The following is a 21,544-nucleotide window of genomic DNA, read 5'->3' as shown; positions in this document are numbered from 1 at the left end:
GTATTTCCACATTTTGTTCCTGGCAGTCCATTTTAACGAGCAGGGGCGAAAATAGCATTCTGCGTCATCGTTTACTGTATTATAATTAGGAGTGGATCTTTTTATTGTTGATTTAATACTACAGCGCCATAGGTCCATTGCAGGACCATATTACGCAATATTTTCTGAAGTGTTGCCAGAATTTCAGATTAATGAGAATATATATTCAGTAATTCACATTTACATCAAATTCTATAACAGAAAGTACTTCTATCGAGCTCAAATATTGAAGAAATAAAAACATGATTCCCTCTTAATTTCGCAAAAAAATAAAGAGAACTTTGTGTTTTGTTAATTTGATATATAACAAAATATTTTCGTGCTTATTCTTTTTCGTATTAAAAATTTTATTTCAAAATATCATATACATCATAGATATCATTATTTTATAAGGTCAAGGAGATAATCATATGCTTGAAAGTGTAAATTAAATTTCAGCGCTATTCAAGGTGATGGATAATATTTGTTTTAATTAATTTTTACTCGGGTTGTTGGTGCTACTATTAAAGAAATTAAGTATCTACCTAAATATAGGAAATAAAACTAGTGTCTGCTATAAAATATAAAAATATACAAGTATAAAAGATGGTACCTACTAGGAAAGCTATTACTTTTGTACAATTGACATTAAGTTTTAAACTGCTCAAATACAGATTTTCGCCACTGGTAGCCTCTTGACCTTTCGTCGAATTAAAAGGTTCTATTAAGGAAACAAAAATACATTAAGCCAGTCTTTCCAGTCCAAGGAATCACAGGAAATTGCGGTTTCTGGGAAAAATAAAACAGTTTAAAACCCAATTCACTTTTTTTATTGAGAAAAATGTTGAATCAGATACAATTGCTTCCAAGCTACGTATTTACAAGACAAGCTTACAAGAAACCATCTATCTTAGTTTCGTGGAATAGATTTTGTTCCTATATTAATAAGTTGCTTTCATTTTTTTCTTTGAACTCTTATACCTAAAAGCACTCAACACACTTTTATATTAGTCAAGTAGTTCTAGTTTCAATCTCATTTTGTTTGTTTTTTCACAAGTATACAGGGTGTATAAAAAATAAACATCGCAAAATATTACGTCAGACATATTGTACCTGATTGATGGTTGCATTTTTTATACACTTTGCATTTCATGCTTTTTTGGGGTATGCTTTAATACTAATAATTGATATAAAGATATAAAATACATGTGCATAAAATTTCCAACACAAATCATACTTTTCAGTCATAGGTACAACAAAAAATGATATCAACGATTCCTTAGCAGTTTAAAATAAAATTGCACTGATTCCTAAGGAAAGAAAATCTGAACACTGCTTTTCCTCCAGCAACTTTGTAAGTTAGTTAAGCAAACTCTAATAATTCTATAAGTTTGCAGTGGTTTTGTCCCTCCGAACCGAAAACTTTTAATTATGTTGTATACATTACAGCAAAACTTTTACTATGAAATAATGAGAAATTCACAACATCTTTTATGTTACTGTAATAGTTTCCTCTAAAACTCGTGTACGAACTAAATATGTTCTTTCGCTTGATATACTATATACTAAAATATAGATAAAAGCTAAAAGAGCCCTTTATTGAAATTCTGGCGACAGAAGGGATAAACGTAAATGTGGAAGTCTGGAACATTTCCAAAGTATACCCCGTTCTGTTGGTACATGTAAATAGACTGAAAATTTGTATCTCATTATTCGTCAAATAATATATGTATAAAATCAGTGAATTAAATGTTCATTTAAAAAAATACAGAGTAACCGTTCAAAAAAGTAGTCCTGTAATGATACACATCAATATCTACCTACTTTTCATCTAATGATAACTCCAGCTGCTTTAATCATTTCAAATCTTGAACTTATGCCTCTGGCATAGTAATTAATTGCTACTTTTCAATCACTTGCATCTGTTCTCAAATCCTAACTGTTAATTTTTTTTTTGTTGTACCACGAATCACTGTTCCAACGAACCTACTTTTTGCTCCCAATCGTCAAAAGAATGACCTTGCATTTTCTAGGTTCGAACTACTAACTTATTTGGTTGATTAGTACACAAACCGATTACCTTCCACATATTAGACCAAAATATACATGTAGTCACTCTCACTTAACTATCTGCTATTATAACATACCCTCTCACATTCCCAAGAGTTACGTATAGGCTCAGTCACGATGTTTTCAGACACGGTCGGCCTTGAGTTGTTGGAATTTTTCCTCCGAAGATCCATCAAATCATCAGAATAACGCTAGATGAATCGAAAGAATTGTTTACGTTTGTATCTTTTTGTGTTTTGTTCTGCGTGGTCTTCGAGAAATGTAAAAATTTTATTTGTTTTAAGGATTTTGAGGTTTTTTTTCGTTATAATTGATGATCTGATAAAAAATTTAAATAACTACTTCCAATTATTGGGATATTGTCAAGAAATCATGAAGTAAGTGCACGCATGTTTTGAATTTTTGAACTTCTTTCATTGCAAATTTTAAAAAATACTCTTTACCAAGATGTATCTGACAAACATCGCGACGTTTACTCATGCCATTTCTCCTTTATAAAAAACTGGTTTTTCTTTAAGTACTTATGCCATTATTAAAAGACTGTTTCAATCTTTCCTCATTTTGTATTTTCGATGTCTTCGCTATAACATCCTCTGCGGATACGGCCTTCTTTTCAGCTTCAGCAACCTGTATTCAAAATTGATGCTATTGTTCTCATCCCTGAAGTGGTGTACAATCTCCCTAGATATGTTTATGCAGTTCATACCCAGAGTGCAACTGGATGTGTACATCATTTTTATCCTCTTTTCTGTGGGGTGGTGTAGGATAATTTCCTGTTGGTATCTCTTTGCTTCCTCGGGAGGGCCAAAGTATTGGGTAGCTACCCAAGCTGAACCGTCTGTTTTGTTTCCTTGCACGCTCCAGAATATTTCACCGTCTATTTCAGTTCTCCAGAAGGTATAGGAGAATATTTTGCCCACTCTTTGCACCTTGGTGCCGAAGTTGATCTTGTAGGTGTCACCTGCGGCCATCTCTTCGTTGAAATCTGATAGGAAATCCATTTTGGCGGTGTGGAAATATCCTGTTCCAGAGTTGTCTTTCTTGTAAGTTTAAAAATAAGTAATGCTTCAAAATCACTGTAGCTAATCTCTTGAAAAAAAAACACTATCTACGTTTTTGGATCACAAAGTTATCACAGGTATCAGTCTTTTATTTTTCTTCTATTGTTTCCGCTGCATCGTTGTCTTGGTTGGCAGTATACTGGATTTTCTGAAACGAAATAAACGAGTTATCTTTTGTTTGTTTTATGATATTAGATGTTTATCGTAAACTGACTAATGTTTGGATAAACAATTCCTGGTAGAATATAATGAGAAATGATAAGTGGGGATCTAGTGTATTTGTGGTGGTGAAGGATAAACAATTAGATTAGCAGTGAAATCAACATGAATTTTACTTCAAATTTTATAGGTGTCATGACACTATGTATTTGTTTTCCTCATGCACAGGGTGTTGCTTAATTCAACCACTAAACTCCTACAGTGTTTCGTGGTCAAAATTGATATAAAAAGTTAACTACTAACTAGGAGTGAGATATAGTAAACTAGATATATAGAAAAATCAAATTTTGACACTGCAGCATGACAAAGTTATGAAAATTAAAAGTTAATTTAGAATATCTTTAACATGAATTAAAAATGCGAGAATAATAATAGAATATACGTATTTTAAGAACAGCCAAAAATTATATCAAATTTGGTCGGTAATGATACTGCTGTGGATTATATTTAAAAAAAAATCATTGTCGCCAAGTCACCTGCATGATGCTGTATCTTCGCAAGAAATCAACATTAAAAATACTTTGTACATCTTATAAAAGCTAGAGATATTGTTTTAGTAGAATAGGAAATATACTGGTATTATATTAAAATATTCTGATTATTGTATTAATTTCAATGACCTGCTTTACTATGATCTTTTTTAAGATACACTTATTGTATTTATTCAACATGCGTCTAATCAAATTAATCCACGAACGCATTATTACTGATTTTGCCCGCTGTCTTTACACCTCTGTAAGCAGGCGTAGCAATTTTCAAAACTCGAATCTGGGTCACATCCTGTATAAGGCAAAATGTAATTTCTATAATAACAAGGTTAAGATCTGCGGTGGTTTGACCTGTAACCGAGCCTGCCGCATAAAAAATTGCCAAATAGAAATTGTGAAATGGTCAGTTTCACTGCCCATTCTATACGGCTTGCGAAGATGGTCGTCATAAATAACATAACTCTTTCCAGGGTAATGCTTCCTATTCTGAGTATGTTCGGTTCATAAATTTCAGGTGAAACAAAAGGGAGAGTTGACAAAAACAACGGACTGTCGCTAGAACAGTTAGTTGCATTGTAAAGTTTATAAATTTGAATACATAGTTCTATAGGTAAGCGAGAGCTTTCTATTTTCTTTTGCAAATACGTATCTATCTACATTTTTTATGTTAATGAATTACTTTCATTATACTTTCAAAAGAAGAATACATCATGGGATATTTTACATTTGCATGGAATGAATCCTCAAATTCATTTGTTAAGATTTAAACAAAATGATATTGAATTCGTATTAACCTTTAATACAGGGTGTTTCGCATAAGGACCGACACAGAGCAGGGGATGTAGGGGAACTCAAAATATGGTGATTTAACGCAACTTACGTTTATACTAAGCTACACCCCTGAGAAGTTACATATCTCAGTTATACTTCAACTTAAAAAAAAAAAAACAAAAACCGCGCATCAAGTGCATTAATCTTCAGTAAGTAGAGTTCAATTGGAGCATTTTAAAGACGGGTATCCATTTGTGTCAAATGCCCCGTAACGTAACACCGAATATGTTACGTTACAGCTAGTGGAGACGAAAAATTGTTGCATGGTACGTGTAACAAATTTGACACGCGTAAATAATCCGGGACGAACCATCAGTTGTCGGTTTTTAGTCTTCCACATGTTGAGACGGTGTTACCCTTTTAGCCGTAACGTTGCCTATTACACATGTGATTTTGTCTGATTTTTTGTTTCGTCAGTCTTTTGTAAATGGTCTGGGGTCAGTCTGTTTTCTACAGTGACTAGGAAGAGTGTGTTTTTCTGTGTTTTTGCCATGGAGTGAAGTAATGAAAAGATTTCCGGAGATTTCTGTTTCTTATTCTTCAAAATTGTATTATGAATAAAAATATATGACGCTGCTACTAACTGCAATTGCAGTGACGAATCCATTATTGCAGTCAGGTTCATACTGCGAGTTTATGTTCCTGTGTCGTCTCGTAACCTTATTTTGTTACGTTACGGAATGAATGATACGACCAAAACCACACAAACTTTTGCAGCGAACCGTGTCACCTTTTGCAACAGGCCGTAACATGTTCGTTGTTACGTTACGGAGCATTGCCACAAATGGATACTCGCCTTAAAGGGTTGTTAAGGGATGATGCATCATTAAAATGTAACAGAATTTTTTTACCCGTTGGCGGACTTATTTTACTGGGAATTTAATTCTAAAACTTTTCTTACTCTTGTTAGTTTTCAAAAAACTGTCGTTTTGAGCAAAAACACGAATAACTAATAATACGTATTGCAGCTGTTATTTAAGATCATGGAAAATTCAAAAATTGTCTATGAATTTAAACGTCAAACTTGACGATCAGGAGAAAAGTTGGAATAAGAATAATTTAATAGAAAAACAAACAACTTAAACAACAGAAGTAACATAGAATTTGCACTGATAAGTTATAGAACTTATTCAAAATGATCACCGTTTTCTCTCAAACATAAATTTATTCTTTGTGGAAGACTGAAGTCTACTCCATCCAATAACTGCTGATATTTCTAATGAATGTGCATCCCTAATGCGATTCCACAATTCTGCTCGAGACGCAATTGGCGAGGAATACACACATTCTTTTAAGGTTCCCCAAAGAAAGATGTCACATTTGTTGAGGTCTGGTGATCGTGAAGGCCAAACTTGTGGACAATTATTTCCTCTTCCAATCCATTTATTTGGATACTGGTGGTATAAAAAGTATCTAACAATATTACTAAAATGAGGGGGTGCCCCGTCATGCATAAACCAATGTTCAAGTCTGAGTTGTAGTGGCACCTCGTCAAGTAGATCGGGGAGAGTGTTTTGGAGAATTTCTAAACAAGATTCGCCGTTTAGTCGATTCGTTAAAATAACTGGACTAATTAAATACCGATCAATAACACCGATCCAAACATTTATTTTAAACTCACGTTGGAAATGTCGGTCGAGGAGTTACTGAATGAGAGTTTACATCGGAATACTCATGATAGTTATGTAAATTTGTAATAACTCTGCGGGTGAAACAAGCTTCATGAGTAAAGAGAATTTTCTTTTGAAAATGCCTTGATGTAAAATAAACTGACAGAAATTTACTAGTTTAATCAAATCATTCGGTAACAATTCTTGCCTTTTTGGATATGATATGATATAGATGTAGTAGATTACGTCTGATCACTCGGTGCACAGAAGTTTGCGATATACCAGTTTGTCGAGAATAATTCTAGTACTAATATGTAGGTAATCTTCAATTGTATTCAAAATAAGTTCTTCGTCTTGTGCCCTGATTGCAATAACACGTTCTCGAGTGTTACTGAAAAACTTGTCTGTTTCTCGTGCCTGTTTTGCAACATTGGAAACTGTTTCTCAATGGGGGTTAACGATTTGGGAATCTCCGATATTCTTCAACATTTCTTCTGTAGTTTCCTTCACAAAACCTAACACTAATAGCATGTCAACTTGTACGCTAACTTTTGAATTTTAGGTATTATTAGTAGAATAATAGTATTATTATAGGAAGAAAAGTATTAGAACTAAATTCCCCATAAAATAAAGTAATAATTTTTTAAGTCCGCCAACGGTTAAAAAATTTTGTCACATTTTGATAGTGCATCATCCCTTATCAACACTTTAAAATGCTTCAATTGAATTCACTGTCGATTAATGCCTATAACTTCTCAGGGGTGCAGCTTAGGATAAAGGTAAGTTGCGTTAAATCACCTTATTTTGGGTTCCGCTACATGCTGCGGCCCTGTGTTGGTTCTTATGCGAAACATTCTGTATATTGTAAAAAAATATAAAAGGAAATAAAATATACGTTAAAAAACATTTTTATAAGCACATGGCTCAGCATATAACTGTATCCGAGATCAGGTCCTGCAAAACGGTCTGTCTAACACTTGCAATCCATCAAACGTGTTTTTCGCAACAGTTATTTAGCCAGAAATCCAACGCAGGCGACGACCACATGGGAAGTCGTAGATATGGGTTACGGTTACGATTACGTCATCATACTTTGAAATAGAACATTCGTTTCATTCTTAAATTTAGACGATCGTAATATATTGACGCGAAAACATGTCGCGAAAAATGCGGGAAAGACTGCCAAGTTCTTTGAGTCAGGTCTGAGACCATGACACTGTGGGGAAATTTTCACTGGCAATCAGAATTCGGGTTAAATTTTACTCACGTTCTGATTTTTTAATTGATGCTCCTCTCGATTAGCAACCATAAGTGTTTATATAATTAGTGAAATGTTAAAATATTTACGTTATCTGATAAGAAAATGCATTATTTATAACACAATATCGATAATTATTATGATTTTAACAAAAAATGTAATATAGTATGCACGCCATTGCATATATTTAATGTTTTAATTTGAAGCTTAATTCTGGATGAAAACGCTGTTTTACTAATTTATTGATCATACATTATTGCATAATTTTTTCTGTTAATAAGCTGTAAATGAAAACATGCTAGCAGACTTTTTTTATCTGGTAATGAATGAGGATTGCAAAAAATACTTAGAAAATTAAAAACATCAGTCGTTCTTAGTACACACACAACAATCCTTTATTGAGTTATTAAAAAAAAAAACGCCCTATATTTTGAAAAGGAGTAATTTTTTATATATATTCGAATATAAATATTTCATCATGAAATACTGTGAAGTATCACCCTCTGAAATATTTTATACTACTTAAGAAAGACCCTGTATATTTGCAGATACATATACATGGTGTTAATTATGTACTCTGACACATTTTTAATAGTGGATTCTACGTCACAAATCAAAACAGTTCCTATTATAAACATGTTTCTTGTTGAAATTTACCAAATTTATTTAAATTAGTAATTATTTTGACAGTTATTATATGTTCAGAAGGTGAAAACAAATAGATTTTCGAAACGTTAACAACTTTTTGAAGTGCCTGGTACATAGCGATGTTTTTTATATCTTGTATTCCTGCTTTTTTCAGCGTGAGATTTTAGAAAAAAATTATTTTCAAAAAATAGTACGTATTGCTTTATTAAATATAACTATTATGAATTTAGTTATAACAAATAAATGGTTTGCTTCAAATTAACAAGCGCTTTGATTACAACAAATAAACAACTTTAAAATACTGACTACCTCTGAATGTTTGTTCCTGTCCATTTGATTTTATTCTAGAGTGTATCCGTGAGAGAAAGCAACCAATATAGATATGAAAAGTAGCCTATTTGCTGTACCATCGCCATCGCTACAAAAGACTCCGGGTAATGACTTGTGCAAGACCTCGCCACTGAACCGTGCGACTCAATATCGAAATTACTCCGGCATTGGGTAATAGACTGAGTGAGAATCGGAATTTTTGTTTTTTAACTGTCAATTCGATATTCGATTATTTCAGCAGCTGACTTTTTGTTGGTGCCGAACTTTCTATTGTTATATTTCGATGATAGGCAGTTACTTTGGGTATTGGTTGGTTTAAGTATAAGATGTTGTTTGGTATACCTCGTTTCGACATAATATGGTTTGGTCCAGAGCAATTACGAGTATTTTAATTAACTAAAACGGTAGTAGTCATCAAGGAATGTTAGCAGATTTACGTTTTTTAAAGATTTAAAGACAAAACGTTTCTATTATAGAAAATCTAAATAATTTGTTCAAAGTGTCTTAAATTCAATTATCTCTCTAAGTCATAATTAATGGAAGAAAACTATGAAATGTACCCTCACGGTTTAGAAGTTTTTAAGGGAATTTTGAATATAAGTACAAGTGGTGCAACTGTTACAATAAGAATGTAAGTTATTTTTAGGTGATATCTAGGTGCTAGATATAATTAATAAGAAATATAAATTTTTTGATAAAGTCATATTATCAGTACCAGAACATGTAACACCAATATTGATATGTTAAATATCTGCACAGAAATCTAATATGCCACCATCATAAATAAAGGAATAAAGATAATATCAAACATGCCAATAAGGATAAGTACATGGTAATCGATATATCTTGAGAAAGGTCTTTTCTTGAAAGCCACTGAAGATAATTAAATAGACAGAAGTCCTGTACCTATTTTTTTTCAGCTTATCAAAACAAAATTATGTTTCTGAGAAAAAGAAAGCACCAGGTGATGCAATTATATAACTTCATTTTTTTATCCCACATTTATATGATAGCTACTGAAAATATAACACACTATTTTCAGAATTTAATTATTTTCTCCCATCCAGTTATTGGTACAAGTTGTGTAATTATTTTGAAGGTAATTTTTAGATGACGTTTAGATGATTGGATCAAAAATTAGTTTGATAATCTCACGTTATCACTATTAGTACCATGTGATACAAATATTAATACGATGTCTATAATACCTATATGTTAAATAACTGCAACAAACAAAAGTTGTAATTTGCCGTAGAAAACGTAAAAAATTAATGAATAAGAACAATATCAAACTTTTTTGGGCACCGTCAGTATGTTTTGATGACAATAGTATGGTTTAATACTAGTAATAATGTATGGAGAAGAATAAAACAAGTTTTCTTCTAAGTAAAAGTAGTTTTTTTTACTGATTTGAGTCAAAATTAAATGTAAGTATTCATTGAAGGATCCACACAAACCTTGAAATGTATTCAATTCATACATTTTAACCAAAAAAATTAAGGGGGAACGTAGTGCAAATTATTTTTGCTTACTTATAATTAAAATATTTTATATTAAATTGAGTGTCTGTACCTAAATACCTGATACAAGTATTTGGTAATATAAAGAATAAAACTAAAAACCTTGAACGCATTCTGTACCATTACTGGACAATTTAAAATTTCATGGATTCTTTTACACTACTAACAATAACTGAACAGTACTTTCGAATAAATAACTAATACTTTTATAATCCATACCTGGCTAATTCAGTGAAATAAATAAATTTTGCTTATCAAACTGAAGATTCAGAAGTTGCGCAATCAAGCACATGGGAGATTCGACTTAAAAACGACTCTAATTACCTTATTTCAGTTTCATTTCCCGTTTATATCAATCTCTGGCACCCCCACATGTTCGTGGACATCTTCATGTCACACACCAGAATGCGAACCACTCGGAGCCAATTCAAATCTGCATGAAAGTCGCACACGATGCTTGCACCAATTTTTAGTAACTGAACTGGCGAATTTCGGCGTGTTGAGTTAAGCAGCCGACTTGGTGGGCTTTGCGGGACGGCGGCCAATCGAGAGAAAGCTCTCGGTACTACTAGATAATCATGAAACTAAAAATAAGTACTATGAAGCGTGGACGCGGGTTCAGATTTGTAATCGTGATGAATGCGTTTTGGTCGTGGCCGCCAGTGTCGATTTTTCTATACAGGGTGTGAATAAAGGGGTGCGAGAAAATTAAAGACCTTGATTCCTCGTTGAAAATTCATGTAAGAGTTAAAAGGCTATTGACACTGCGTGTGGTTAACGTATATGTAGCCGTACTTAATGAATTTTCATATCTAATTAGGCAGATCGATGGTACATGTTTCAATAGTCTACGTTAAACATCCTCAGGGATATTTCAGGACATGTAATAGTTTCTTTTAAATTTCGGCTTTCACAAGACAAGCATCCAAATGAAACTTCTTATTTAAATTGTTTGTGTTATCATCTAGTGAAGTTCCTCAATGTACTACCCTGTATATGGTTTAGTACGGAAATATATGGAGGTTTATTTAAGAATAAAGATGCTTAGCGCGTTCAGATTTAATTACCTGCCAGTAAATTACATTACCGTGCATATCTACAAGGTGTAAGAAGTTTGACTGCCATTACTTCATCATAAGATAGAGTAATAATAAATGAACAAAAGAATTGTATATTACAGGGGCATAAACCTAACAGTTTTCAAAATACAGCCAGTATTAATATTGGGGAGTACAAAACAAACTACAACATATGCTCAAAATGTCCACCACCATTTTCGATGCACGCACACCTTCGAATCCAATTTTCGCGCAGTCGCTGGAAAACACCTCAAGAAAAGGAAATAATGGTCCGCAAAAAACACTCAGACACGGTCCAATTCCAGGTAACAACTGAATTTCTTAATGCTGGACAGCTTAGTACCTCGTGTGATCCGCCGTGCTGTTGTCTCATTGCTCGATATGAATTTTATCGCATTTTAAATTTATTACAATGCTAACTATTTTTAGAATAAAGCATAAAGAAGTTTAAAAAAGTGATAAACATTGTATTTTATGGTATTCTATGCACGCAATTATGTCAGTATCCCTTAATTAATTGAACTTTTGTACATCAAATTGAAGATTGATTTTGATATTTTTTTTCTTGGAAATGATTGAGTTTAGAACCCATGTCATATAAGGTTTTTTTGTTTATTAAAATGTATTCCATCGTCTGTTAAAATTAAGACAGTCAACCTCTAACACCCTGTATATAAAGAAACAGCATAGTTAAAATAATCAGAATAGTTCCCGTAGTCATACTAACTGAAGCAAAATAAGAAAAAAAGTAATCATATCTATAGAAAATGAAAAGCGATAGTCAACAAAAAATATTATGACTAACTGTATCACCTGATTTGAGACTTACTTCTTTTTTACACCATAGTTATAATCACATTGTACAGTTATTGGTAACACCAATATAGTAAATCAAGTGTGAGAAATTTGAATTTGGACTCGTATCACCCCTAAAACTACGTCCGAACAATATTTTGGAGGTAAATTCAGTAAATACAGTGTGAATAGTGAAACACATGATCGGTTTACTCCTAGTTTAAACAATAGAACCTAATATTTGATATTTACATATAAAGGAAATACAACTGTGTTCAGTTCTAACAATAATAGAAACGGGGTGCTAAAGGGATCAATATTAGGTTCAGTATTTTTACATTATACATTAATGAACTGATTTTATTTGATACATTAACTTCATTTTATGATTATGATTACATTATTGTGTAACGACAAGCATCCAAATACTCTGCATAGAAAAATGACAAACTCCCATTTGGAATTCTCCGCTTAGTCTAACATTCAGTCACCATTATTTAATACAATTAAAATTAACTCTGTCTCATTTCACACTTTACAAAATATTTCCTAGTACCTCATTCTAACATATCCATTAATAAGTCAAATATTCAAACATCGATTAGGTATGCAAAATTTCTTGGATGAATTCTTAGTTTACAACAACTTCGTCTGTATTACTTTAGCGTGATATAGTTTAGAATTGCGATATGATGTAACTGTTTCGGGTGATTTTCCTCATTTAAATGGTGATTTTTGTCATAAAAGGCGATCATAAAAAAGTTGTATTAAGAGTAAGAGTAAAAATAAGAGAGAGTTGGGTAAGAGTAAGTTGTATTAAGGTTGTATTAAAAGTAGAAGGAGTTGTATCAAGGGAATTAAGAGTGTAAGACGTATTAAGCGTGAATTAAGCGTTAAATTATAAGTTGTATTGAGTTGTATTAAGAGTAAATAAGTTGTATTAAGAGAACTCCTTACAGTTCTTGCTGTTTGTTTAATAAATTAAAATTATCAACATTCTATAGTCTCTATATCATGGATTTACTCATATCAGTAGTCATCCTGCTCATATATATGCACTAATGAATATATTCATATATGAGATGCGAGTCAATTTTTTCTAGATCTTACCGAGATCTGGAAGATCCAAGAAGTATTCTAACATTAGTAAAAAACAGGTATTGCAAAGAGATCTTTTTGTTTAATGAGATATTAAAAAAAACAGAAAAAATAACCATCAGCACCCGATATTTTGGGGAAAAAACATTTTTTTGACATTTTGACATATTATGTTAATATGAACTTTGTGTAGAATCACCCTCTAAAATATTTCAGAGTATTTTGGAAACACCCCGTATTGTATATTTTATTCTTAAATTAGTAGTTTTTGATGTTTCCAGAAATATTTCCTAAATGACTTTAAAGTATCTCTTTCACACCACCAGAAAATATTTCGAAAACTTTGATCGACTTCCTGGTGGACACTGTAGTAACCTACGCCTAAACTTCAAACGTAATTCCTATCGCTGCTGTATCTGGCGTAAAAAAAATAATAATGTTCAATCGATCGTTACACTCCAATCGAATTACCACACTTTATTAGCTCACGTAATACCCGGAGTGGAAAGTGGCCTATTAAGGTATCAAAGTGATGAAAAAAATCTTGTTATTTGATTAGTCTAGATAAGTGGATAATTGCTCAATTAATTACAAAACACCACTTAGCAGGTGATCGATGCCTCGGATATTAGGTTCGCTTCCTTGGAAAAGTGCCTGGTTTTCCGTCAAGACATATTTTAATTATTAGCTCGATATATAGGGTGTACATATATTCAGCGTGTGATGGTCAATGGTTTTTGAGACAAAATAAAGGCAAATGTCGGCAAGGGCACCGCGAGAGGAGGGTAAGAGGGTCAGTAGAAACTTCGTAAACAGAAACAGAAAAGTCCAGAAGGTTCATATCCAGACTTTGTGCTGGCCAACGTACAGGGCCATTTCGTTCTATCCACCTTTCTGAAAGTTGGTATGTAAAAATGCACAAACAGCACAAGAAACATGGGGAGGAGCACCATCATGCATAAAGAACATTTAGGCACGGATTTGTAAGGGACTTATTTCAGAATCACCCTACATAGAGGGGAAGGTTGATTGTGATCAAGTTATAAAAAAAGTACTGAGTACTCAAGACAGAAAGTTAAAGTTTTACTTTTGTTAAAATTAAAAATATGCCTTTATAAATATGTCTACACAAAATATGTCGGAGTACGAGAGTATTAATCTTAAAGAGTAACCTTAAATATAAAAGTTTAGAAAACCCATAAACATAAAAACGCCCTACAAAGTTTAGAGTTGAGATAAGGTTTCAGTATCATATTGACTACGCTGAAAATATATACCTTTGAAGTTTTCTAAGTTTTCTAGATTGAAATTTTAGAGCCTATCATTTAATAGTGGAACGAGTGGAACATATGAGAGACAATAATAATCAAACGTAAAAATTTATCACCTTTTCCAACATTAATAACATTAATTCAGAGAAACTAGATGAATAAAACATGAATTTATTGAAATAAATCAAAATGTAGCATCTTATTTTTTTTATTTATAGATTTAAAAAATTTGAATGTCGTAGAATAAGTAATTTTAAATTTTGGATAATAAAGTAATAGCTAATAATTTTTTTCAAAATTTGGCCCTAAAAAAATTGTAGCAGTTTTTACTTATTATACATATTAACAGCACATCATATGCAAACCAGTAGGTTCACTGCGCTGTAAGCACTTTGATCTCATTCAGCCGTTTGGATGGAAAAGCGCCGATCAGGGACGTAATAAGATTTTTTTGCTTTTTTGCTACAGGAAAGCGTATTAAAAAAGATAATAATCATGAAAATATATTTCAATTTAACTAATATTATTAAATTAAAAATTTGATTATACATACATAGTTTTATTACTACTTCGCGATCTTTATCACCTTAGGTAGTTTATTCGTTATTTGTTAGTGACGTGTTATTTGTTATAATATACAGGGTGTCCCGAAATTAGGGGGCAATATTGCTACGAGGTGTTCTATGTCGAAAACGATTACTTTTTCTTTATACTGGGTGTAACGTAAAGGTTGGGAATAAATTAAACGGCGGATTATTTGGTTTAAAAAATATTTTTTTCTCATATGAAGTTATGCTCTACGGGTTTTCTTTTCCAAGCTACAGGGCGCTAAAAGTTTCAAAAAATTTAGTTTTTCTCCAATAACTTTCGAACATTATAAGATAATGGAACCAAATTTTAGCCCTAGCTAAATTTGATAATCCCCTAGTAATAGGAAAAAGATTGCCTTTGTAAGTTACTCAGCCGCACGCGTACAGATTGTACCATAAGGTTTTTCGAAGAAAATTGTGGTACGCCACTGGTAAAAACATTTTTTTTAATATTTTTTTATGATCTACTTTTTATTTTAAACAAAATTACCTTCTTGCGTTTTATTTCTAGCTCTTGTAATTTTTCTGTAAATAAAACTTTTGTAAATACCTACCACTTTTTCCCACTGCTAACAGAGGGATATAAAAATAACAAAAGCATTATGAAGTACGCTTTGACTCAGCCACCGAACATGGTCAAATAGGCATTGAAAAAAAATTTTTGCATTGAAAATGATATTAATAAACTAAATTTTTTGAAATTGTTTAGCACCCTGTAGCTTGGAAAAGAAAATCCGTAGAGCATAATTTTATATGACAAATATTTATTTTTTTAAAATAAAAAATCCACTGTTTAATTTATTCCCAACCTTTATGTTACACCCTGTATAAACGAGGGTTGAAAAATTATTCCTAAGGAAGTTATAGCCACCTAAAGGGGCCACTCTGATGATGTTTTGTTTGTAAATAACTCCGAAACAAGTTGAGATAAATTGATGAAATATGGTAACTAGCTTAACACTTTTTTTAGTAAATAGAGGTACTCTTGGTCCATATTGGTAGAATGTTCCATTTTTGTGTAAAATTCGTTTAAAAATAATGTTTCATGTGTTAATCACCGGGTATTGAAATTGTCATTATTTTCTATCTTAGTGGGTTGTGAGGAGCAAAAACGCGTTTAGAGTCATTTGTATTGACAGTTCAGTTATTTACTTTTTACGAATTGTTATTTTCACAGAAATTTATTATTTTTAGTAAATTATTATTTGACAAAGTAAAAAAAATTGAAATTATTAAATAGTAGGTAATACAATAAACTAATCAAAATAAATGAAAACCACACTATTAATAAAACTTGTCTTTATCTCAATAGTAATTTTTATAGCAAGTGCTCAAAAAGATTTCCATTTTGCTGAATACATGTTTGCACCTTGACGTCGAATTGCTCGCGAAGATTTCAAAACTTCAAAATTATTTTGTCTGATTTGATCCGCAGCCAATTTAATCCTCTGTTGTAATTCTTCCAAAGGATTTATTTCTATAGCATAAACTACAGCCTTCATCCTACCACAAAAAGTAATCTATAGTATGCTTTAGAGTTTACAGAACCGTTTAGAAATGTAACAAATTTTGACTGTTCAGTATATACTTATTTTTTCGATTGTACCCTTCCAATTACCTGTATCGGCAACATTGATTTTCAGAAATAAACCGTTTGCACATTATTCTTAACGTCCAGTTGATGTTTACTCGTGTACACTGTGACTCGAAAACAGGGCCATTAAAAGAAAAAAAACGTTATATGAACCACCCCCATTATTTTCCCATGAGGAACTTCCACACAAGTTTTTTTGAAACATGAAAGGGACACTGTATATTTTATTTCAAGAAGTCATGTATTTTCAAACAAAATTCTGATATGTTTTCCTTTTTTTGTGCATCATTTTAATATTATATCACTTTACCAAATACAGTACAAATATTAGAAACAAGAATTGTTTTAGCCATACAAACACTTTTATTGAATTTTATGAAATATTTTCCATTTCGATAAAATTTACTGTAATACCACGAAAGTGATTAGCTATGTCATCGTTATCTACTAAATTTTTGAGATTAATACGATATGACCGACAAAGTGACGGATATATTACTATTATCTCCGATCTTAATAAATTATGTGTATAGTTATCTACATTCTATCACATTAAATTGAAATAAAAACTTAAACATACGTACATACGCTATACAAAATCTGTGGAAAGAAAATTTAAAAAAAAAACGGAGGAATTTTAGATTCCCAGAGCGTCCCTCACACGATAAGCTATTCACACAGATTAGTCGCAACGTGTGTGTGCCCGAGAAAAGTACTTACTTTTTAAAAAGCCTCCCGCAGTTTTACGTGTAATCCTGCTTAGTATACGTTGATGTGCTAACCCTCCTCTATGGAACATACGCGAACAACCACAGTGAATACAACTGTGTTTCGGTGTGTATGAAAGAAGCGTGGGTTCCGCCGTTATCAGGATTATGTATGGCGCCCCTGGGACCTGGGGAACAAGCCTCGCCGCAGGAATCCTCCACGGCAAGTGTTCTGCTGATAGGCCGAACAGCCAGTCGATAAATATGTTGTCGCGTCAAACAGAAATACAAACTTCGTAATATAGTGACTTGTGAGAGGGGTGGAAATATATAGAAAATATTCGCTTAGAGACTTTTGATTTATTTACTATCGCATGTAGAGATTTCATTTGGAATAGAAAAGTTTGATAATTTCCGCTGTTTTACACAAAAAATATTTCAAAAGCGTGTTGATGAGTTTGTAGTTTTTTTGTAGGAATCACATTAGTATGAACGAAAGTTGGATATAACTGTTTTTTTTTCATATTGTTTTGAAAACTCATAAAATGTAGACATTTCAGTTCTATTTCCTAAGTATGAAAAAACGCGTGAAATGTAACGAAAAAGGATTTTTTTCTACACTGGCAAATTTTCTAAAATTTAAAACAGTAAGATCGAGATTACATTAAAACACAATATTTTGTTTCATCGGCTGTGATTGGTGTAATTCTTCACGATATTCTGTTCAACCAATCAGCGATAGCATTATCTCGAACGTAGACGTTACGGTTTGTCATTGTTCATTGTAAACAGATCATTAATATTGATGACGCCAAGATTTAGGAATTTTTATTTGACAGTACCAACCGTGCATTGTTGGGTTGCCTAAGCTCGGCGGTCACGTGACTTGTAAAACATTTATGAATGGTCTGTAGGCAACAGGCAATAAGTTTTTCTTATATACATTCGGGTTTTATGCAAATTTAGAGAAACTAACGCAATTTTTATTTACACCAAGCCATTTGAACAAGCCTCCATAATTTTTAAAATTATACAATCCGTAACTGTCAGATTTTGACATTTCTCATTTTAACAAATGTCAAGTCGTCTTTTAGTAAAGCCGACTTATTTTTTTATAAAAAAGCGTTTTGAAATGAATCTTCACGACAAAGACCTACCAAAAGCTGTTCAAGAAAAATTTTTACATACGACGGTACCTTGTGGCATTCATGCCACTCTTGAAAATGGCTTTTAATAATATTTTCTACTCGTGTACGATACGCCATAAACGAGAAAATTGTGGCAATTTTCTATTATTTTTCTACTTTGTCGACCTGATTCGTATTAAAATTTATATAACTTTATAATGTAGTTTCCTATGTGTATGCAAAATGGCATAAGCGAGAAAGATGTAAAAATTTTCATGAATTTTCCTCCAACTTTGTGACTTATGCCTTCATATTGGATCCATAGAGGAGTGATGCCTACTTGGCACAGTATATTATTTATAGTAAGTATCATAAATTTTCAACGGCATAAATGAGAAAGTTATTTTCTTTAGTCCTTCGTAGGACTTATGCCAATGATTTTTATGAGCTTTTCGAATAGAAAAATTTCTAATTGGCATTAATGAGAAATTGGTTGACAAATAAAGATGTTTTTCACATTTTTTTACAAAGTCTTCCATTTTTAGGTCCCTTGCGACACTTATGTCAAAAAAAAATTTTGTGATAAAGTCGATACTTCTTTTCAACTTACGAACATGGCATAAGTGAGAAATACGTCGGTGTACACATTATTTTTTTGAAAAGGAAAATTGAATTTTCACAAAAGTGTCCCTAAGCCCATCTTTTAAATTTAGTTTATTGTACTTGTCTCTCAGTTACCTTTCAGTACTCTCAGAGGCATAATCGAGAAAGACGTCGTCGAACTTCAGTCTAATATCTCCCGGTCTACGAGGAAAAAGTTGTAAAACCGCAGAAAAGCCTCTTGTTAGGATTAATTTTCGAATTTAGCCAAGGTATGTCGCCAATGCAACACAACAATAACAATTACTATTATATGGTATAAAATATGCATATCATAGTTTTGTGTGCATCAGTTCCAACTAAAATCCTTTTTTAGATGATCTAAATTTACCTTTAGAATTTAATTGCGTATTACGTAACGTATGTAAAAATACTGTGCGAAGTGGCTTCAAGCCAAAGAGCTTTGAAAATTCCTTTTACAAAAGAACACTCTTAGGTCAAGTTCGATATACATAACTGTAACTCTGTATTTCAAATGTATATATACAAACAGAAAACAGAAGTAAAGTAATACAATGAAGTTATGACGTATTGTGTCATTCCAATTTCGCAGAATCAATGTTGACCGTTTATTTTTTGCCTCCTGTTGACATATTATATCAGGTTAAAAATAAACTCGCTTATTCAAGTCGAATAAATAACGATCAAGTACGTCGTTTACGATACTATTGATCGAAACAAATTGAACGGCAATCCTCGCTAAATATTTTTATACAGAACCGACTTCACATCATGTAATAGTTTTCATTACGTATGTTTCATTCGTGGTTTAATTTTGTTGTTGTCTTTTGATGTTTTGGATTAATTTGGGATGTCTAGCTTCTATGTATTCAGCTGATGAAGTGGAATATGTACAGTGACCGTACACGTAAACTGTATCAATGTTAGAGGTCATTGGCGATAAATTCACAACCTAGATACAGTGCGTTAACAAAAAGTATAAATATATTTCATTAGCCTTTTTAAATTATTATAAAAAATAAATTCAAATCTGTCAGATTAGTAATTTTATATATATTTTTTATTACCACTTTATAAGACAGCAAAAATAATTATTCTGAAACATAAATTAGTTTCACTTACAACTAGTGACGACATTAGAATTATTTTTCAAAGTTCAACGCTTTGACCACACTAACAAAAAATATGTGGTTATATTCAAAACCAAATTATAAATTAAAAAATAATTTTAGATTTTAGTATTCTATTATTACTATCACCCTTAAAAACTAATCCTCGATAGAGTTACGTCCTGTATATTAATTAACTTCATATTCCTTTTCTTTAACTTATTATATCTCTACATTTTAAAATAATAACATTATACAGTGGGTGGAATTTACCATTGTCCGATATCAGAGTTCCTCCTTTCTCAAATGCGGATGAAAGTCGTTTAACCCTACTTGTGATTCAATCGCATGGAGTATTTCGATCCAAGATTTCGTCGGACGCGATAAGATTTTATCATAATGTGAACAAACTCGCTGGAGTTTATCCTTCTGCTACAAAAACAGAAAAACCAAACTGATTGTAAACTACAAAATTTCAGAAGGATTATTTTTTCGAAGGAGGTATGTTTCCTGTATAGGTTTGTTGTTATGCTGAAAGCATTTTTTCCATACAATTTTAGGACTTTTAAAGACATAGCAAAAACTAATAGAAAGTAAGCAGTCTGCATCTAAAAATGTATCAAAGAATTTGACATCATATTCACCATGACAACCAATAGTGTGTTAAATTTCATGAAACCTTTAGGAACTATATTAAATAACAAACATTCAGATTATTAATTTAAATTTAATGTATTATACAAAGTAACAAATAATGTTGCAACTCTGTGTGTACTTTTTTGAACAAGGGCTTAGAAATCATGATCTAATTACTAATTAACACACAAGTACATGCACATATAACCTTCGAAATGCTCACAAAGCATATAATCAATACTGTAAGACCGTGGATAGAAGGAAAGTTAACGCATTTTTTATTTAAATGTTTCAAAGGTTGAGTAAGCCTTCTGGCATAGAGTTGGTGCTTAAATTAAGCTTTTACTATTTGGCAGCATCTTCAAGGTAATGTCAACAGTTGAATTATGTTTTTATTGTATATTTTTATAATAATTCAATGACGAATTTTGTGTTTTGTGTGTTTTACTTCACTGGTTAATAGTTTAAAAAATGTATGTGTTGACGTGGTCACCATATAATCTTTTTGTTATCTACAGCCGCAGTATTTAATATTTATTCTTCATCGTAAGAAGGATTCTTATTTTTTTGTGTTCCACACGAGTTCGTAGTATCGATCTGGTAGATGCGTCCAAACATTGACCAGTTCGTTAATAAGCGGGCTAAACTTCCGGTGGTTGATTTTCATCAAGTAAATATTTGGATTCCATCACTGAGATCTTGGACGCATCAACACCGCCATTTTCACCCCTTTCATCCCCTTAGAAGAGAATTTAACTCAATGGTCCTATAGGGGATGTTTTAAAAAATTTGTACTGCGACAGAGGAATAAACATTATTCTTTAATTTTGTTTGTGTTAATCCCCTGATATTTAAAAATTGTAT

General features: G+C 32.0%; 1 protein-coding gene across 1 annotated transcript; it reads right to left on the bottom strand.

Annotated features, from left to right (window-relative positions):
• Positions 1-830: 830 nt before the first annotated feature.
• Positions 831-10,568, bottom strand: LOC108912859. The gene is made up of 2 exons (XM_018718273.1): positions 10,378-10,568; positions 831-3,297 (listed from the first exon to the last, which is right to left on the bottom strand). The coding sequence occupies exon 2, from the start codon at positions 3,087-3,089 to the stop codon at positions 2,670-2,672; it is 420 nt and encodes a 139-aa protein (XP_018573789.1). The 5' UTR covers positions 3,090-3,297; positions 10,378-10,568; the 3' UTR covers positions 831-2,669.
• Positions 10,569-21,544: the final 10,976 nt, after the last annotated feature.

Source organism: Anoplophora glabripennis, unplaced genomic scaffold (assembly GCF_000390285.2).
Source record: "Anoplophora glabripennis isolate ALB-LARVAE unplaced genomic scaffold, Agla_2.0 scaffold588, whole genome shotgun sequence".
Taxonomy (NCBI): domain Eukaryota; kingdom Metazoa; phylum Arthropoda; class Insecta; order Coleoptera; family Cerambycidae; genus Anoplophora; species Anoplophora glabripennis.
The sequence above is the reverse complement of the archived record's forward strand: the minus strand, read 5'-3'. Positions and strand labels throughout refer to the sequence as shown.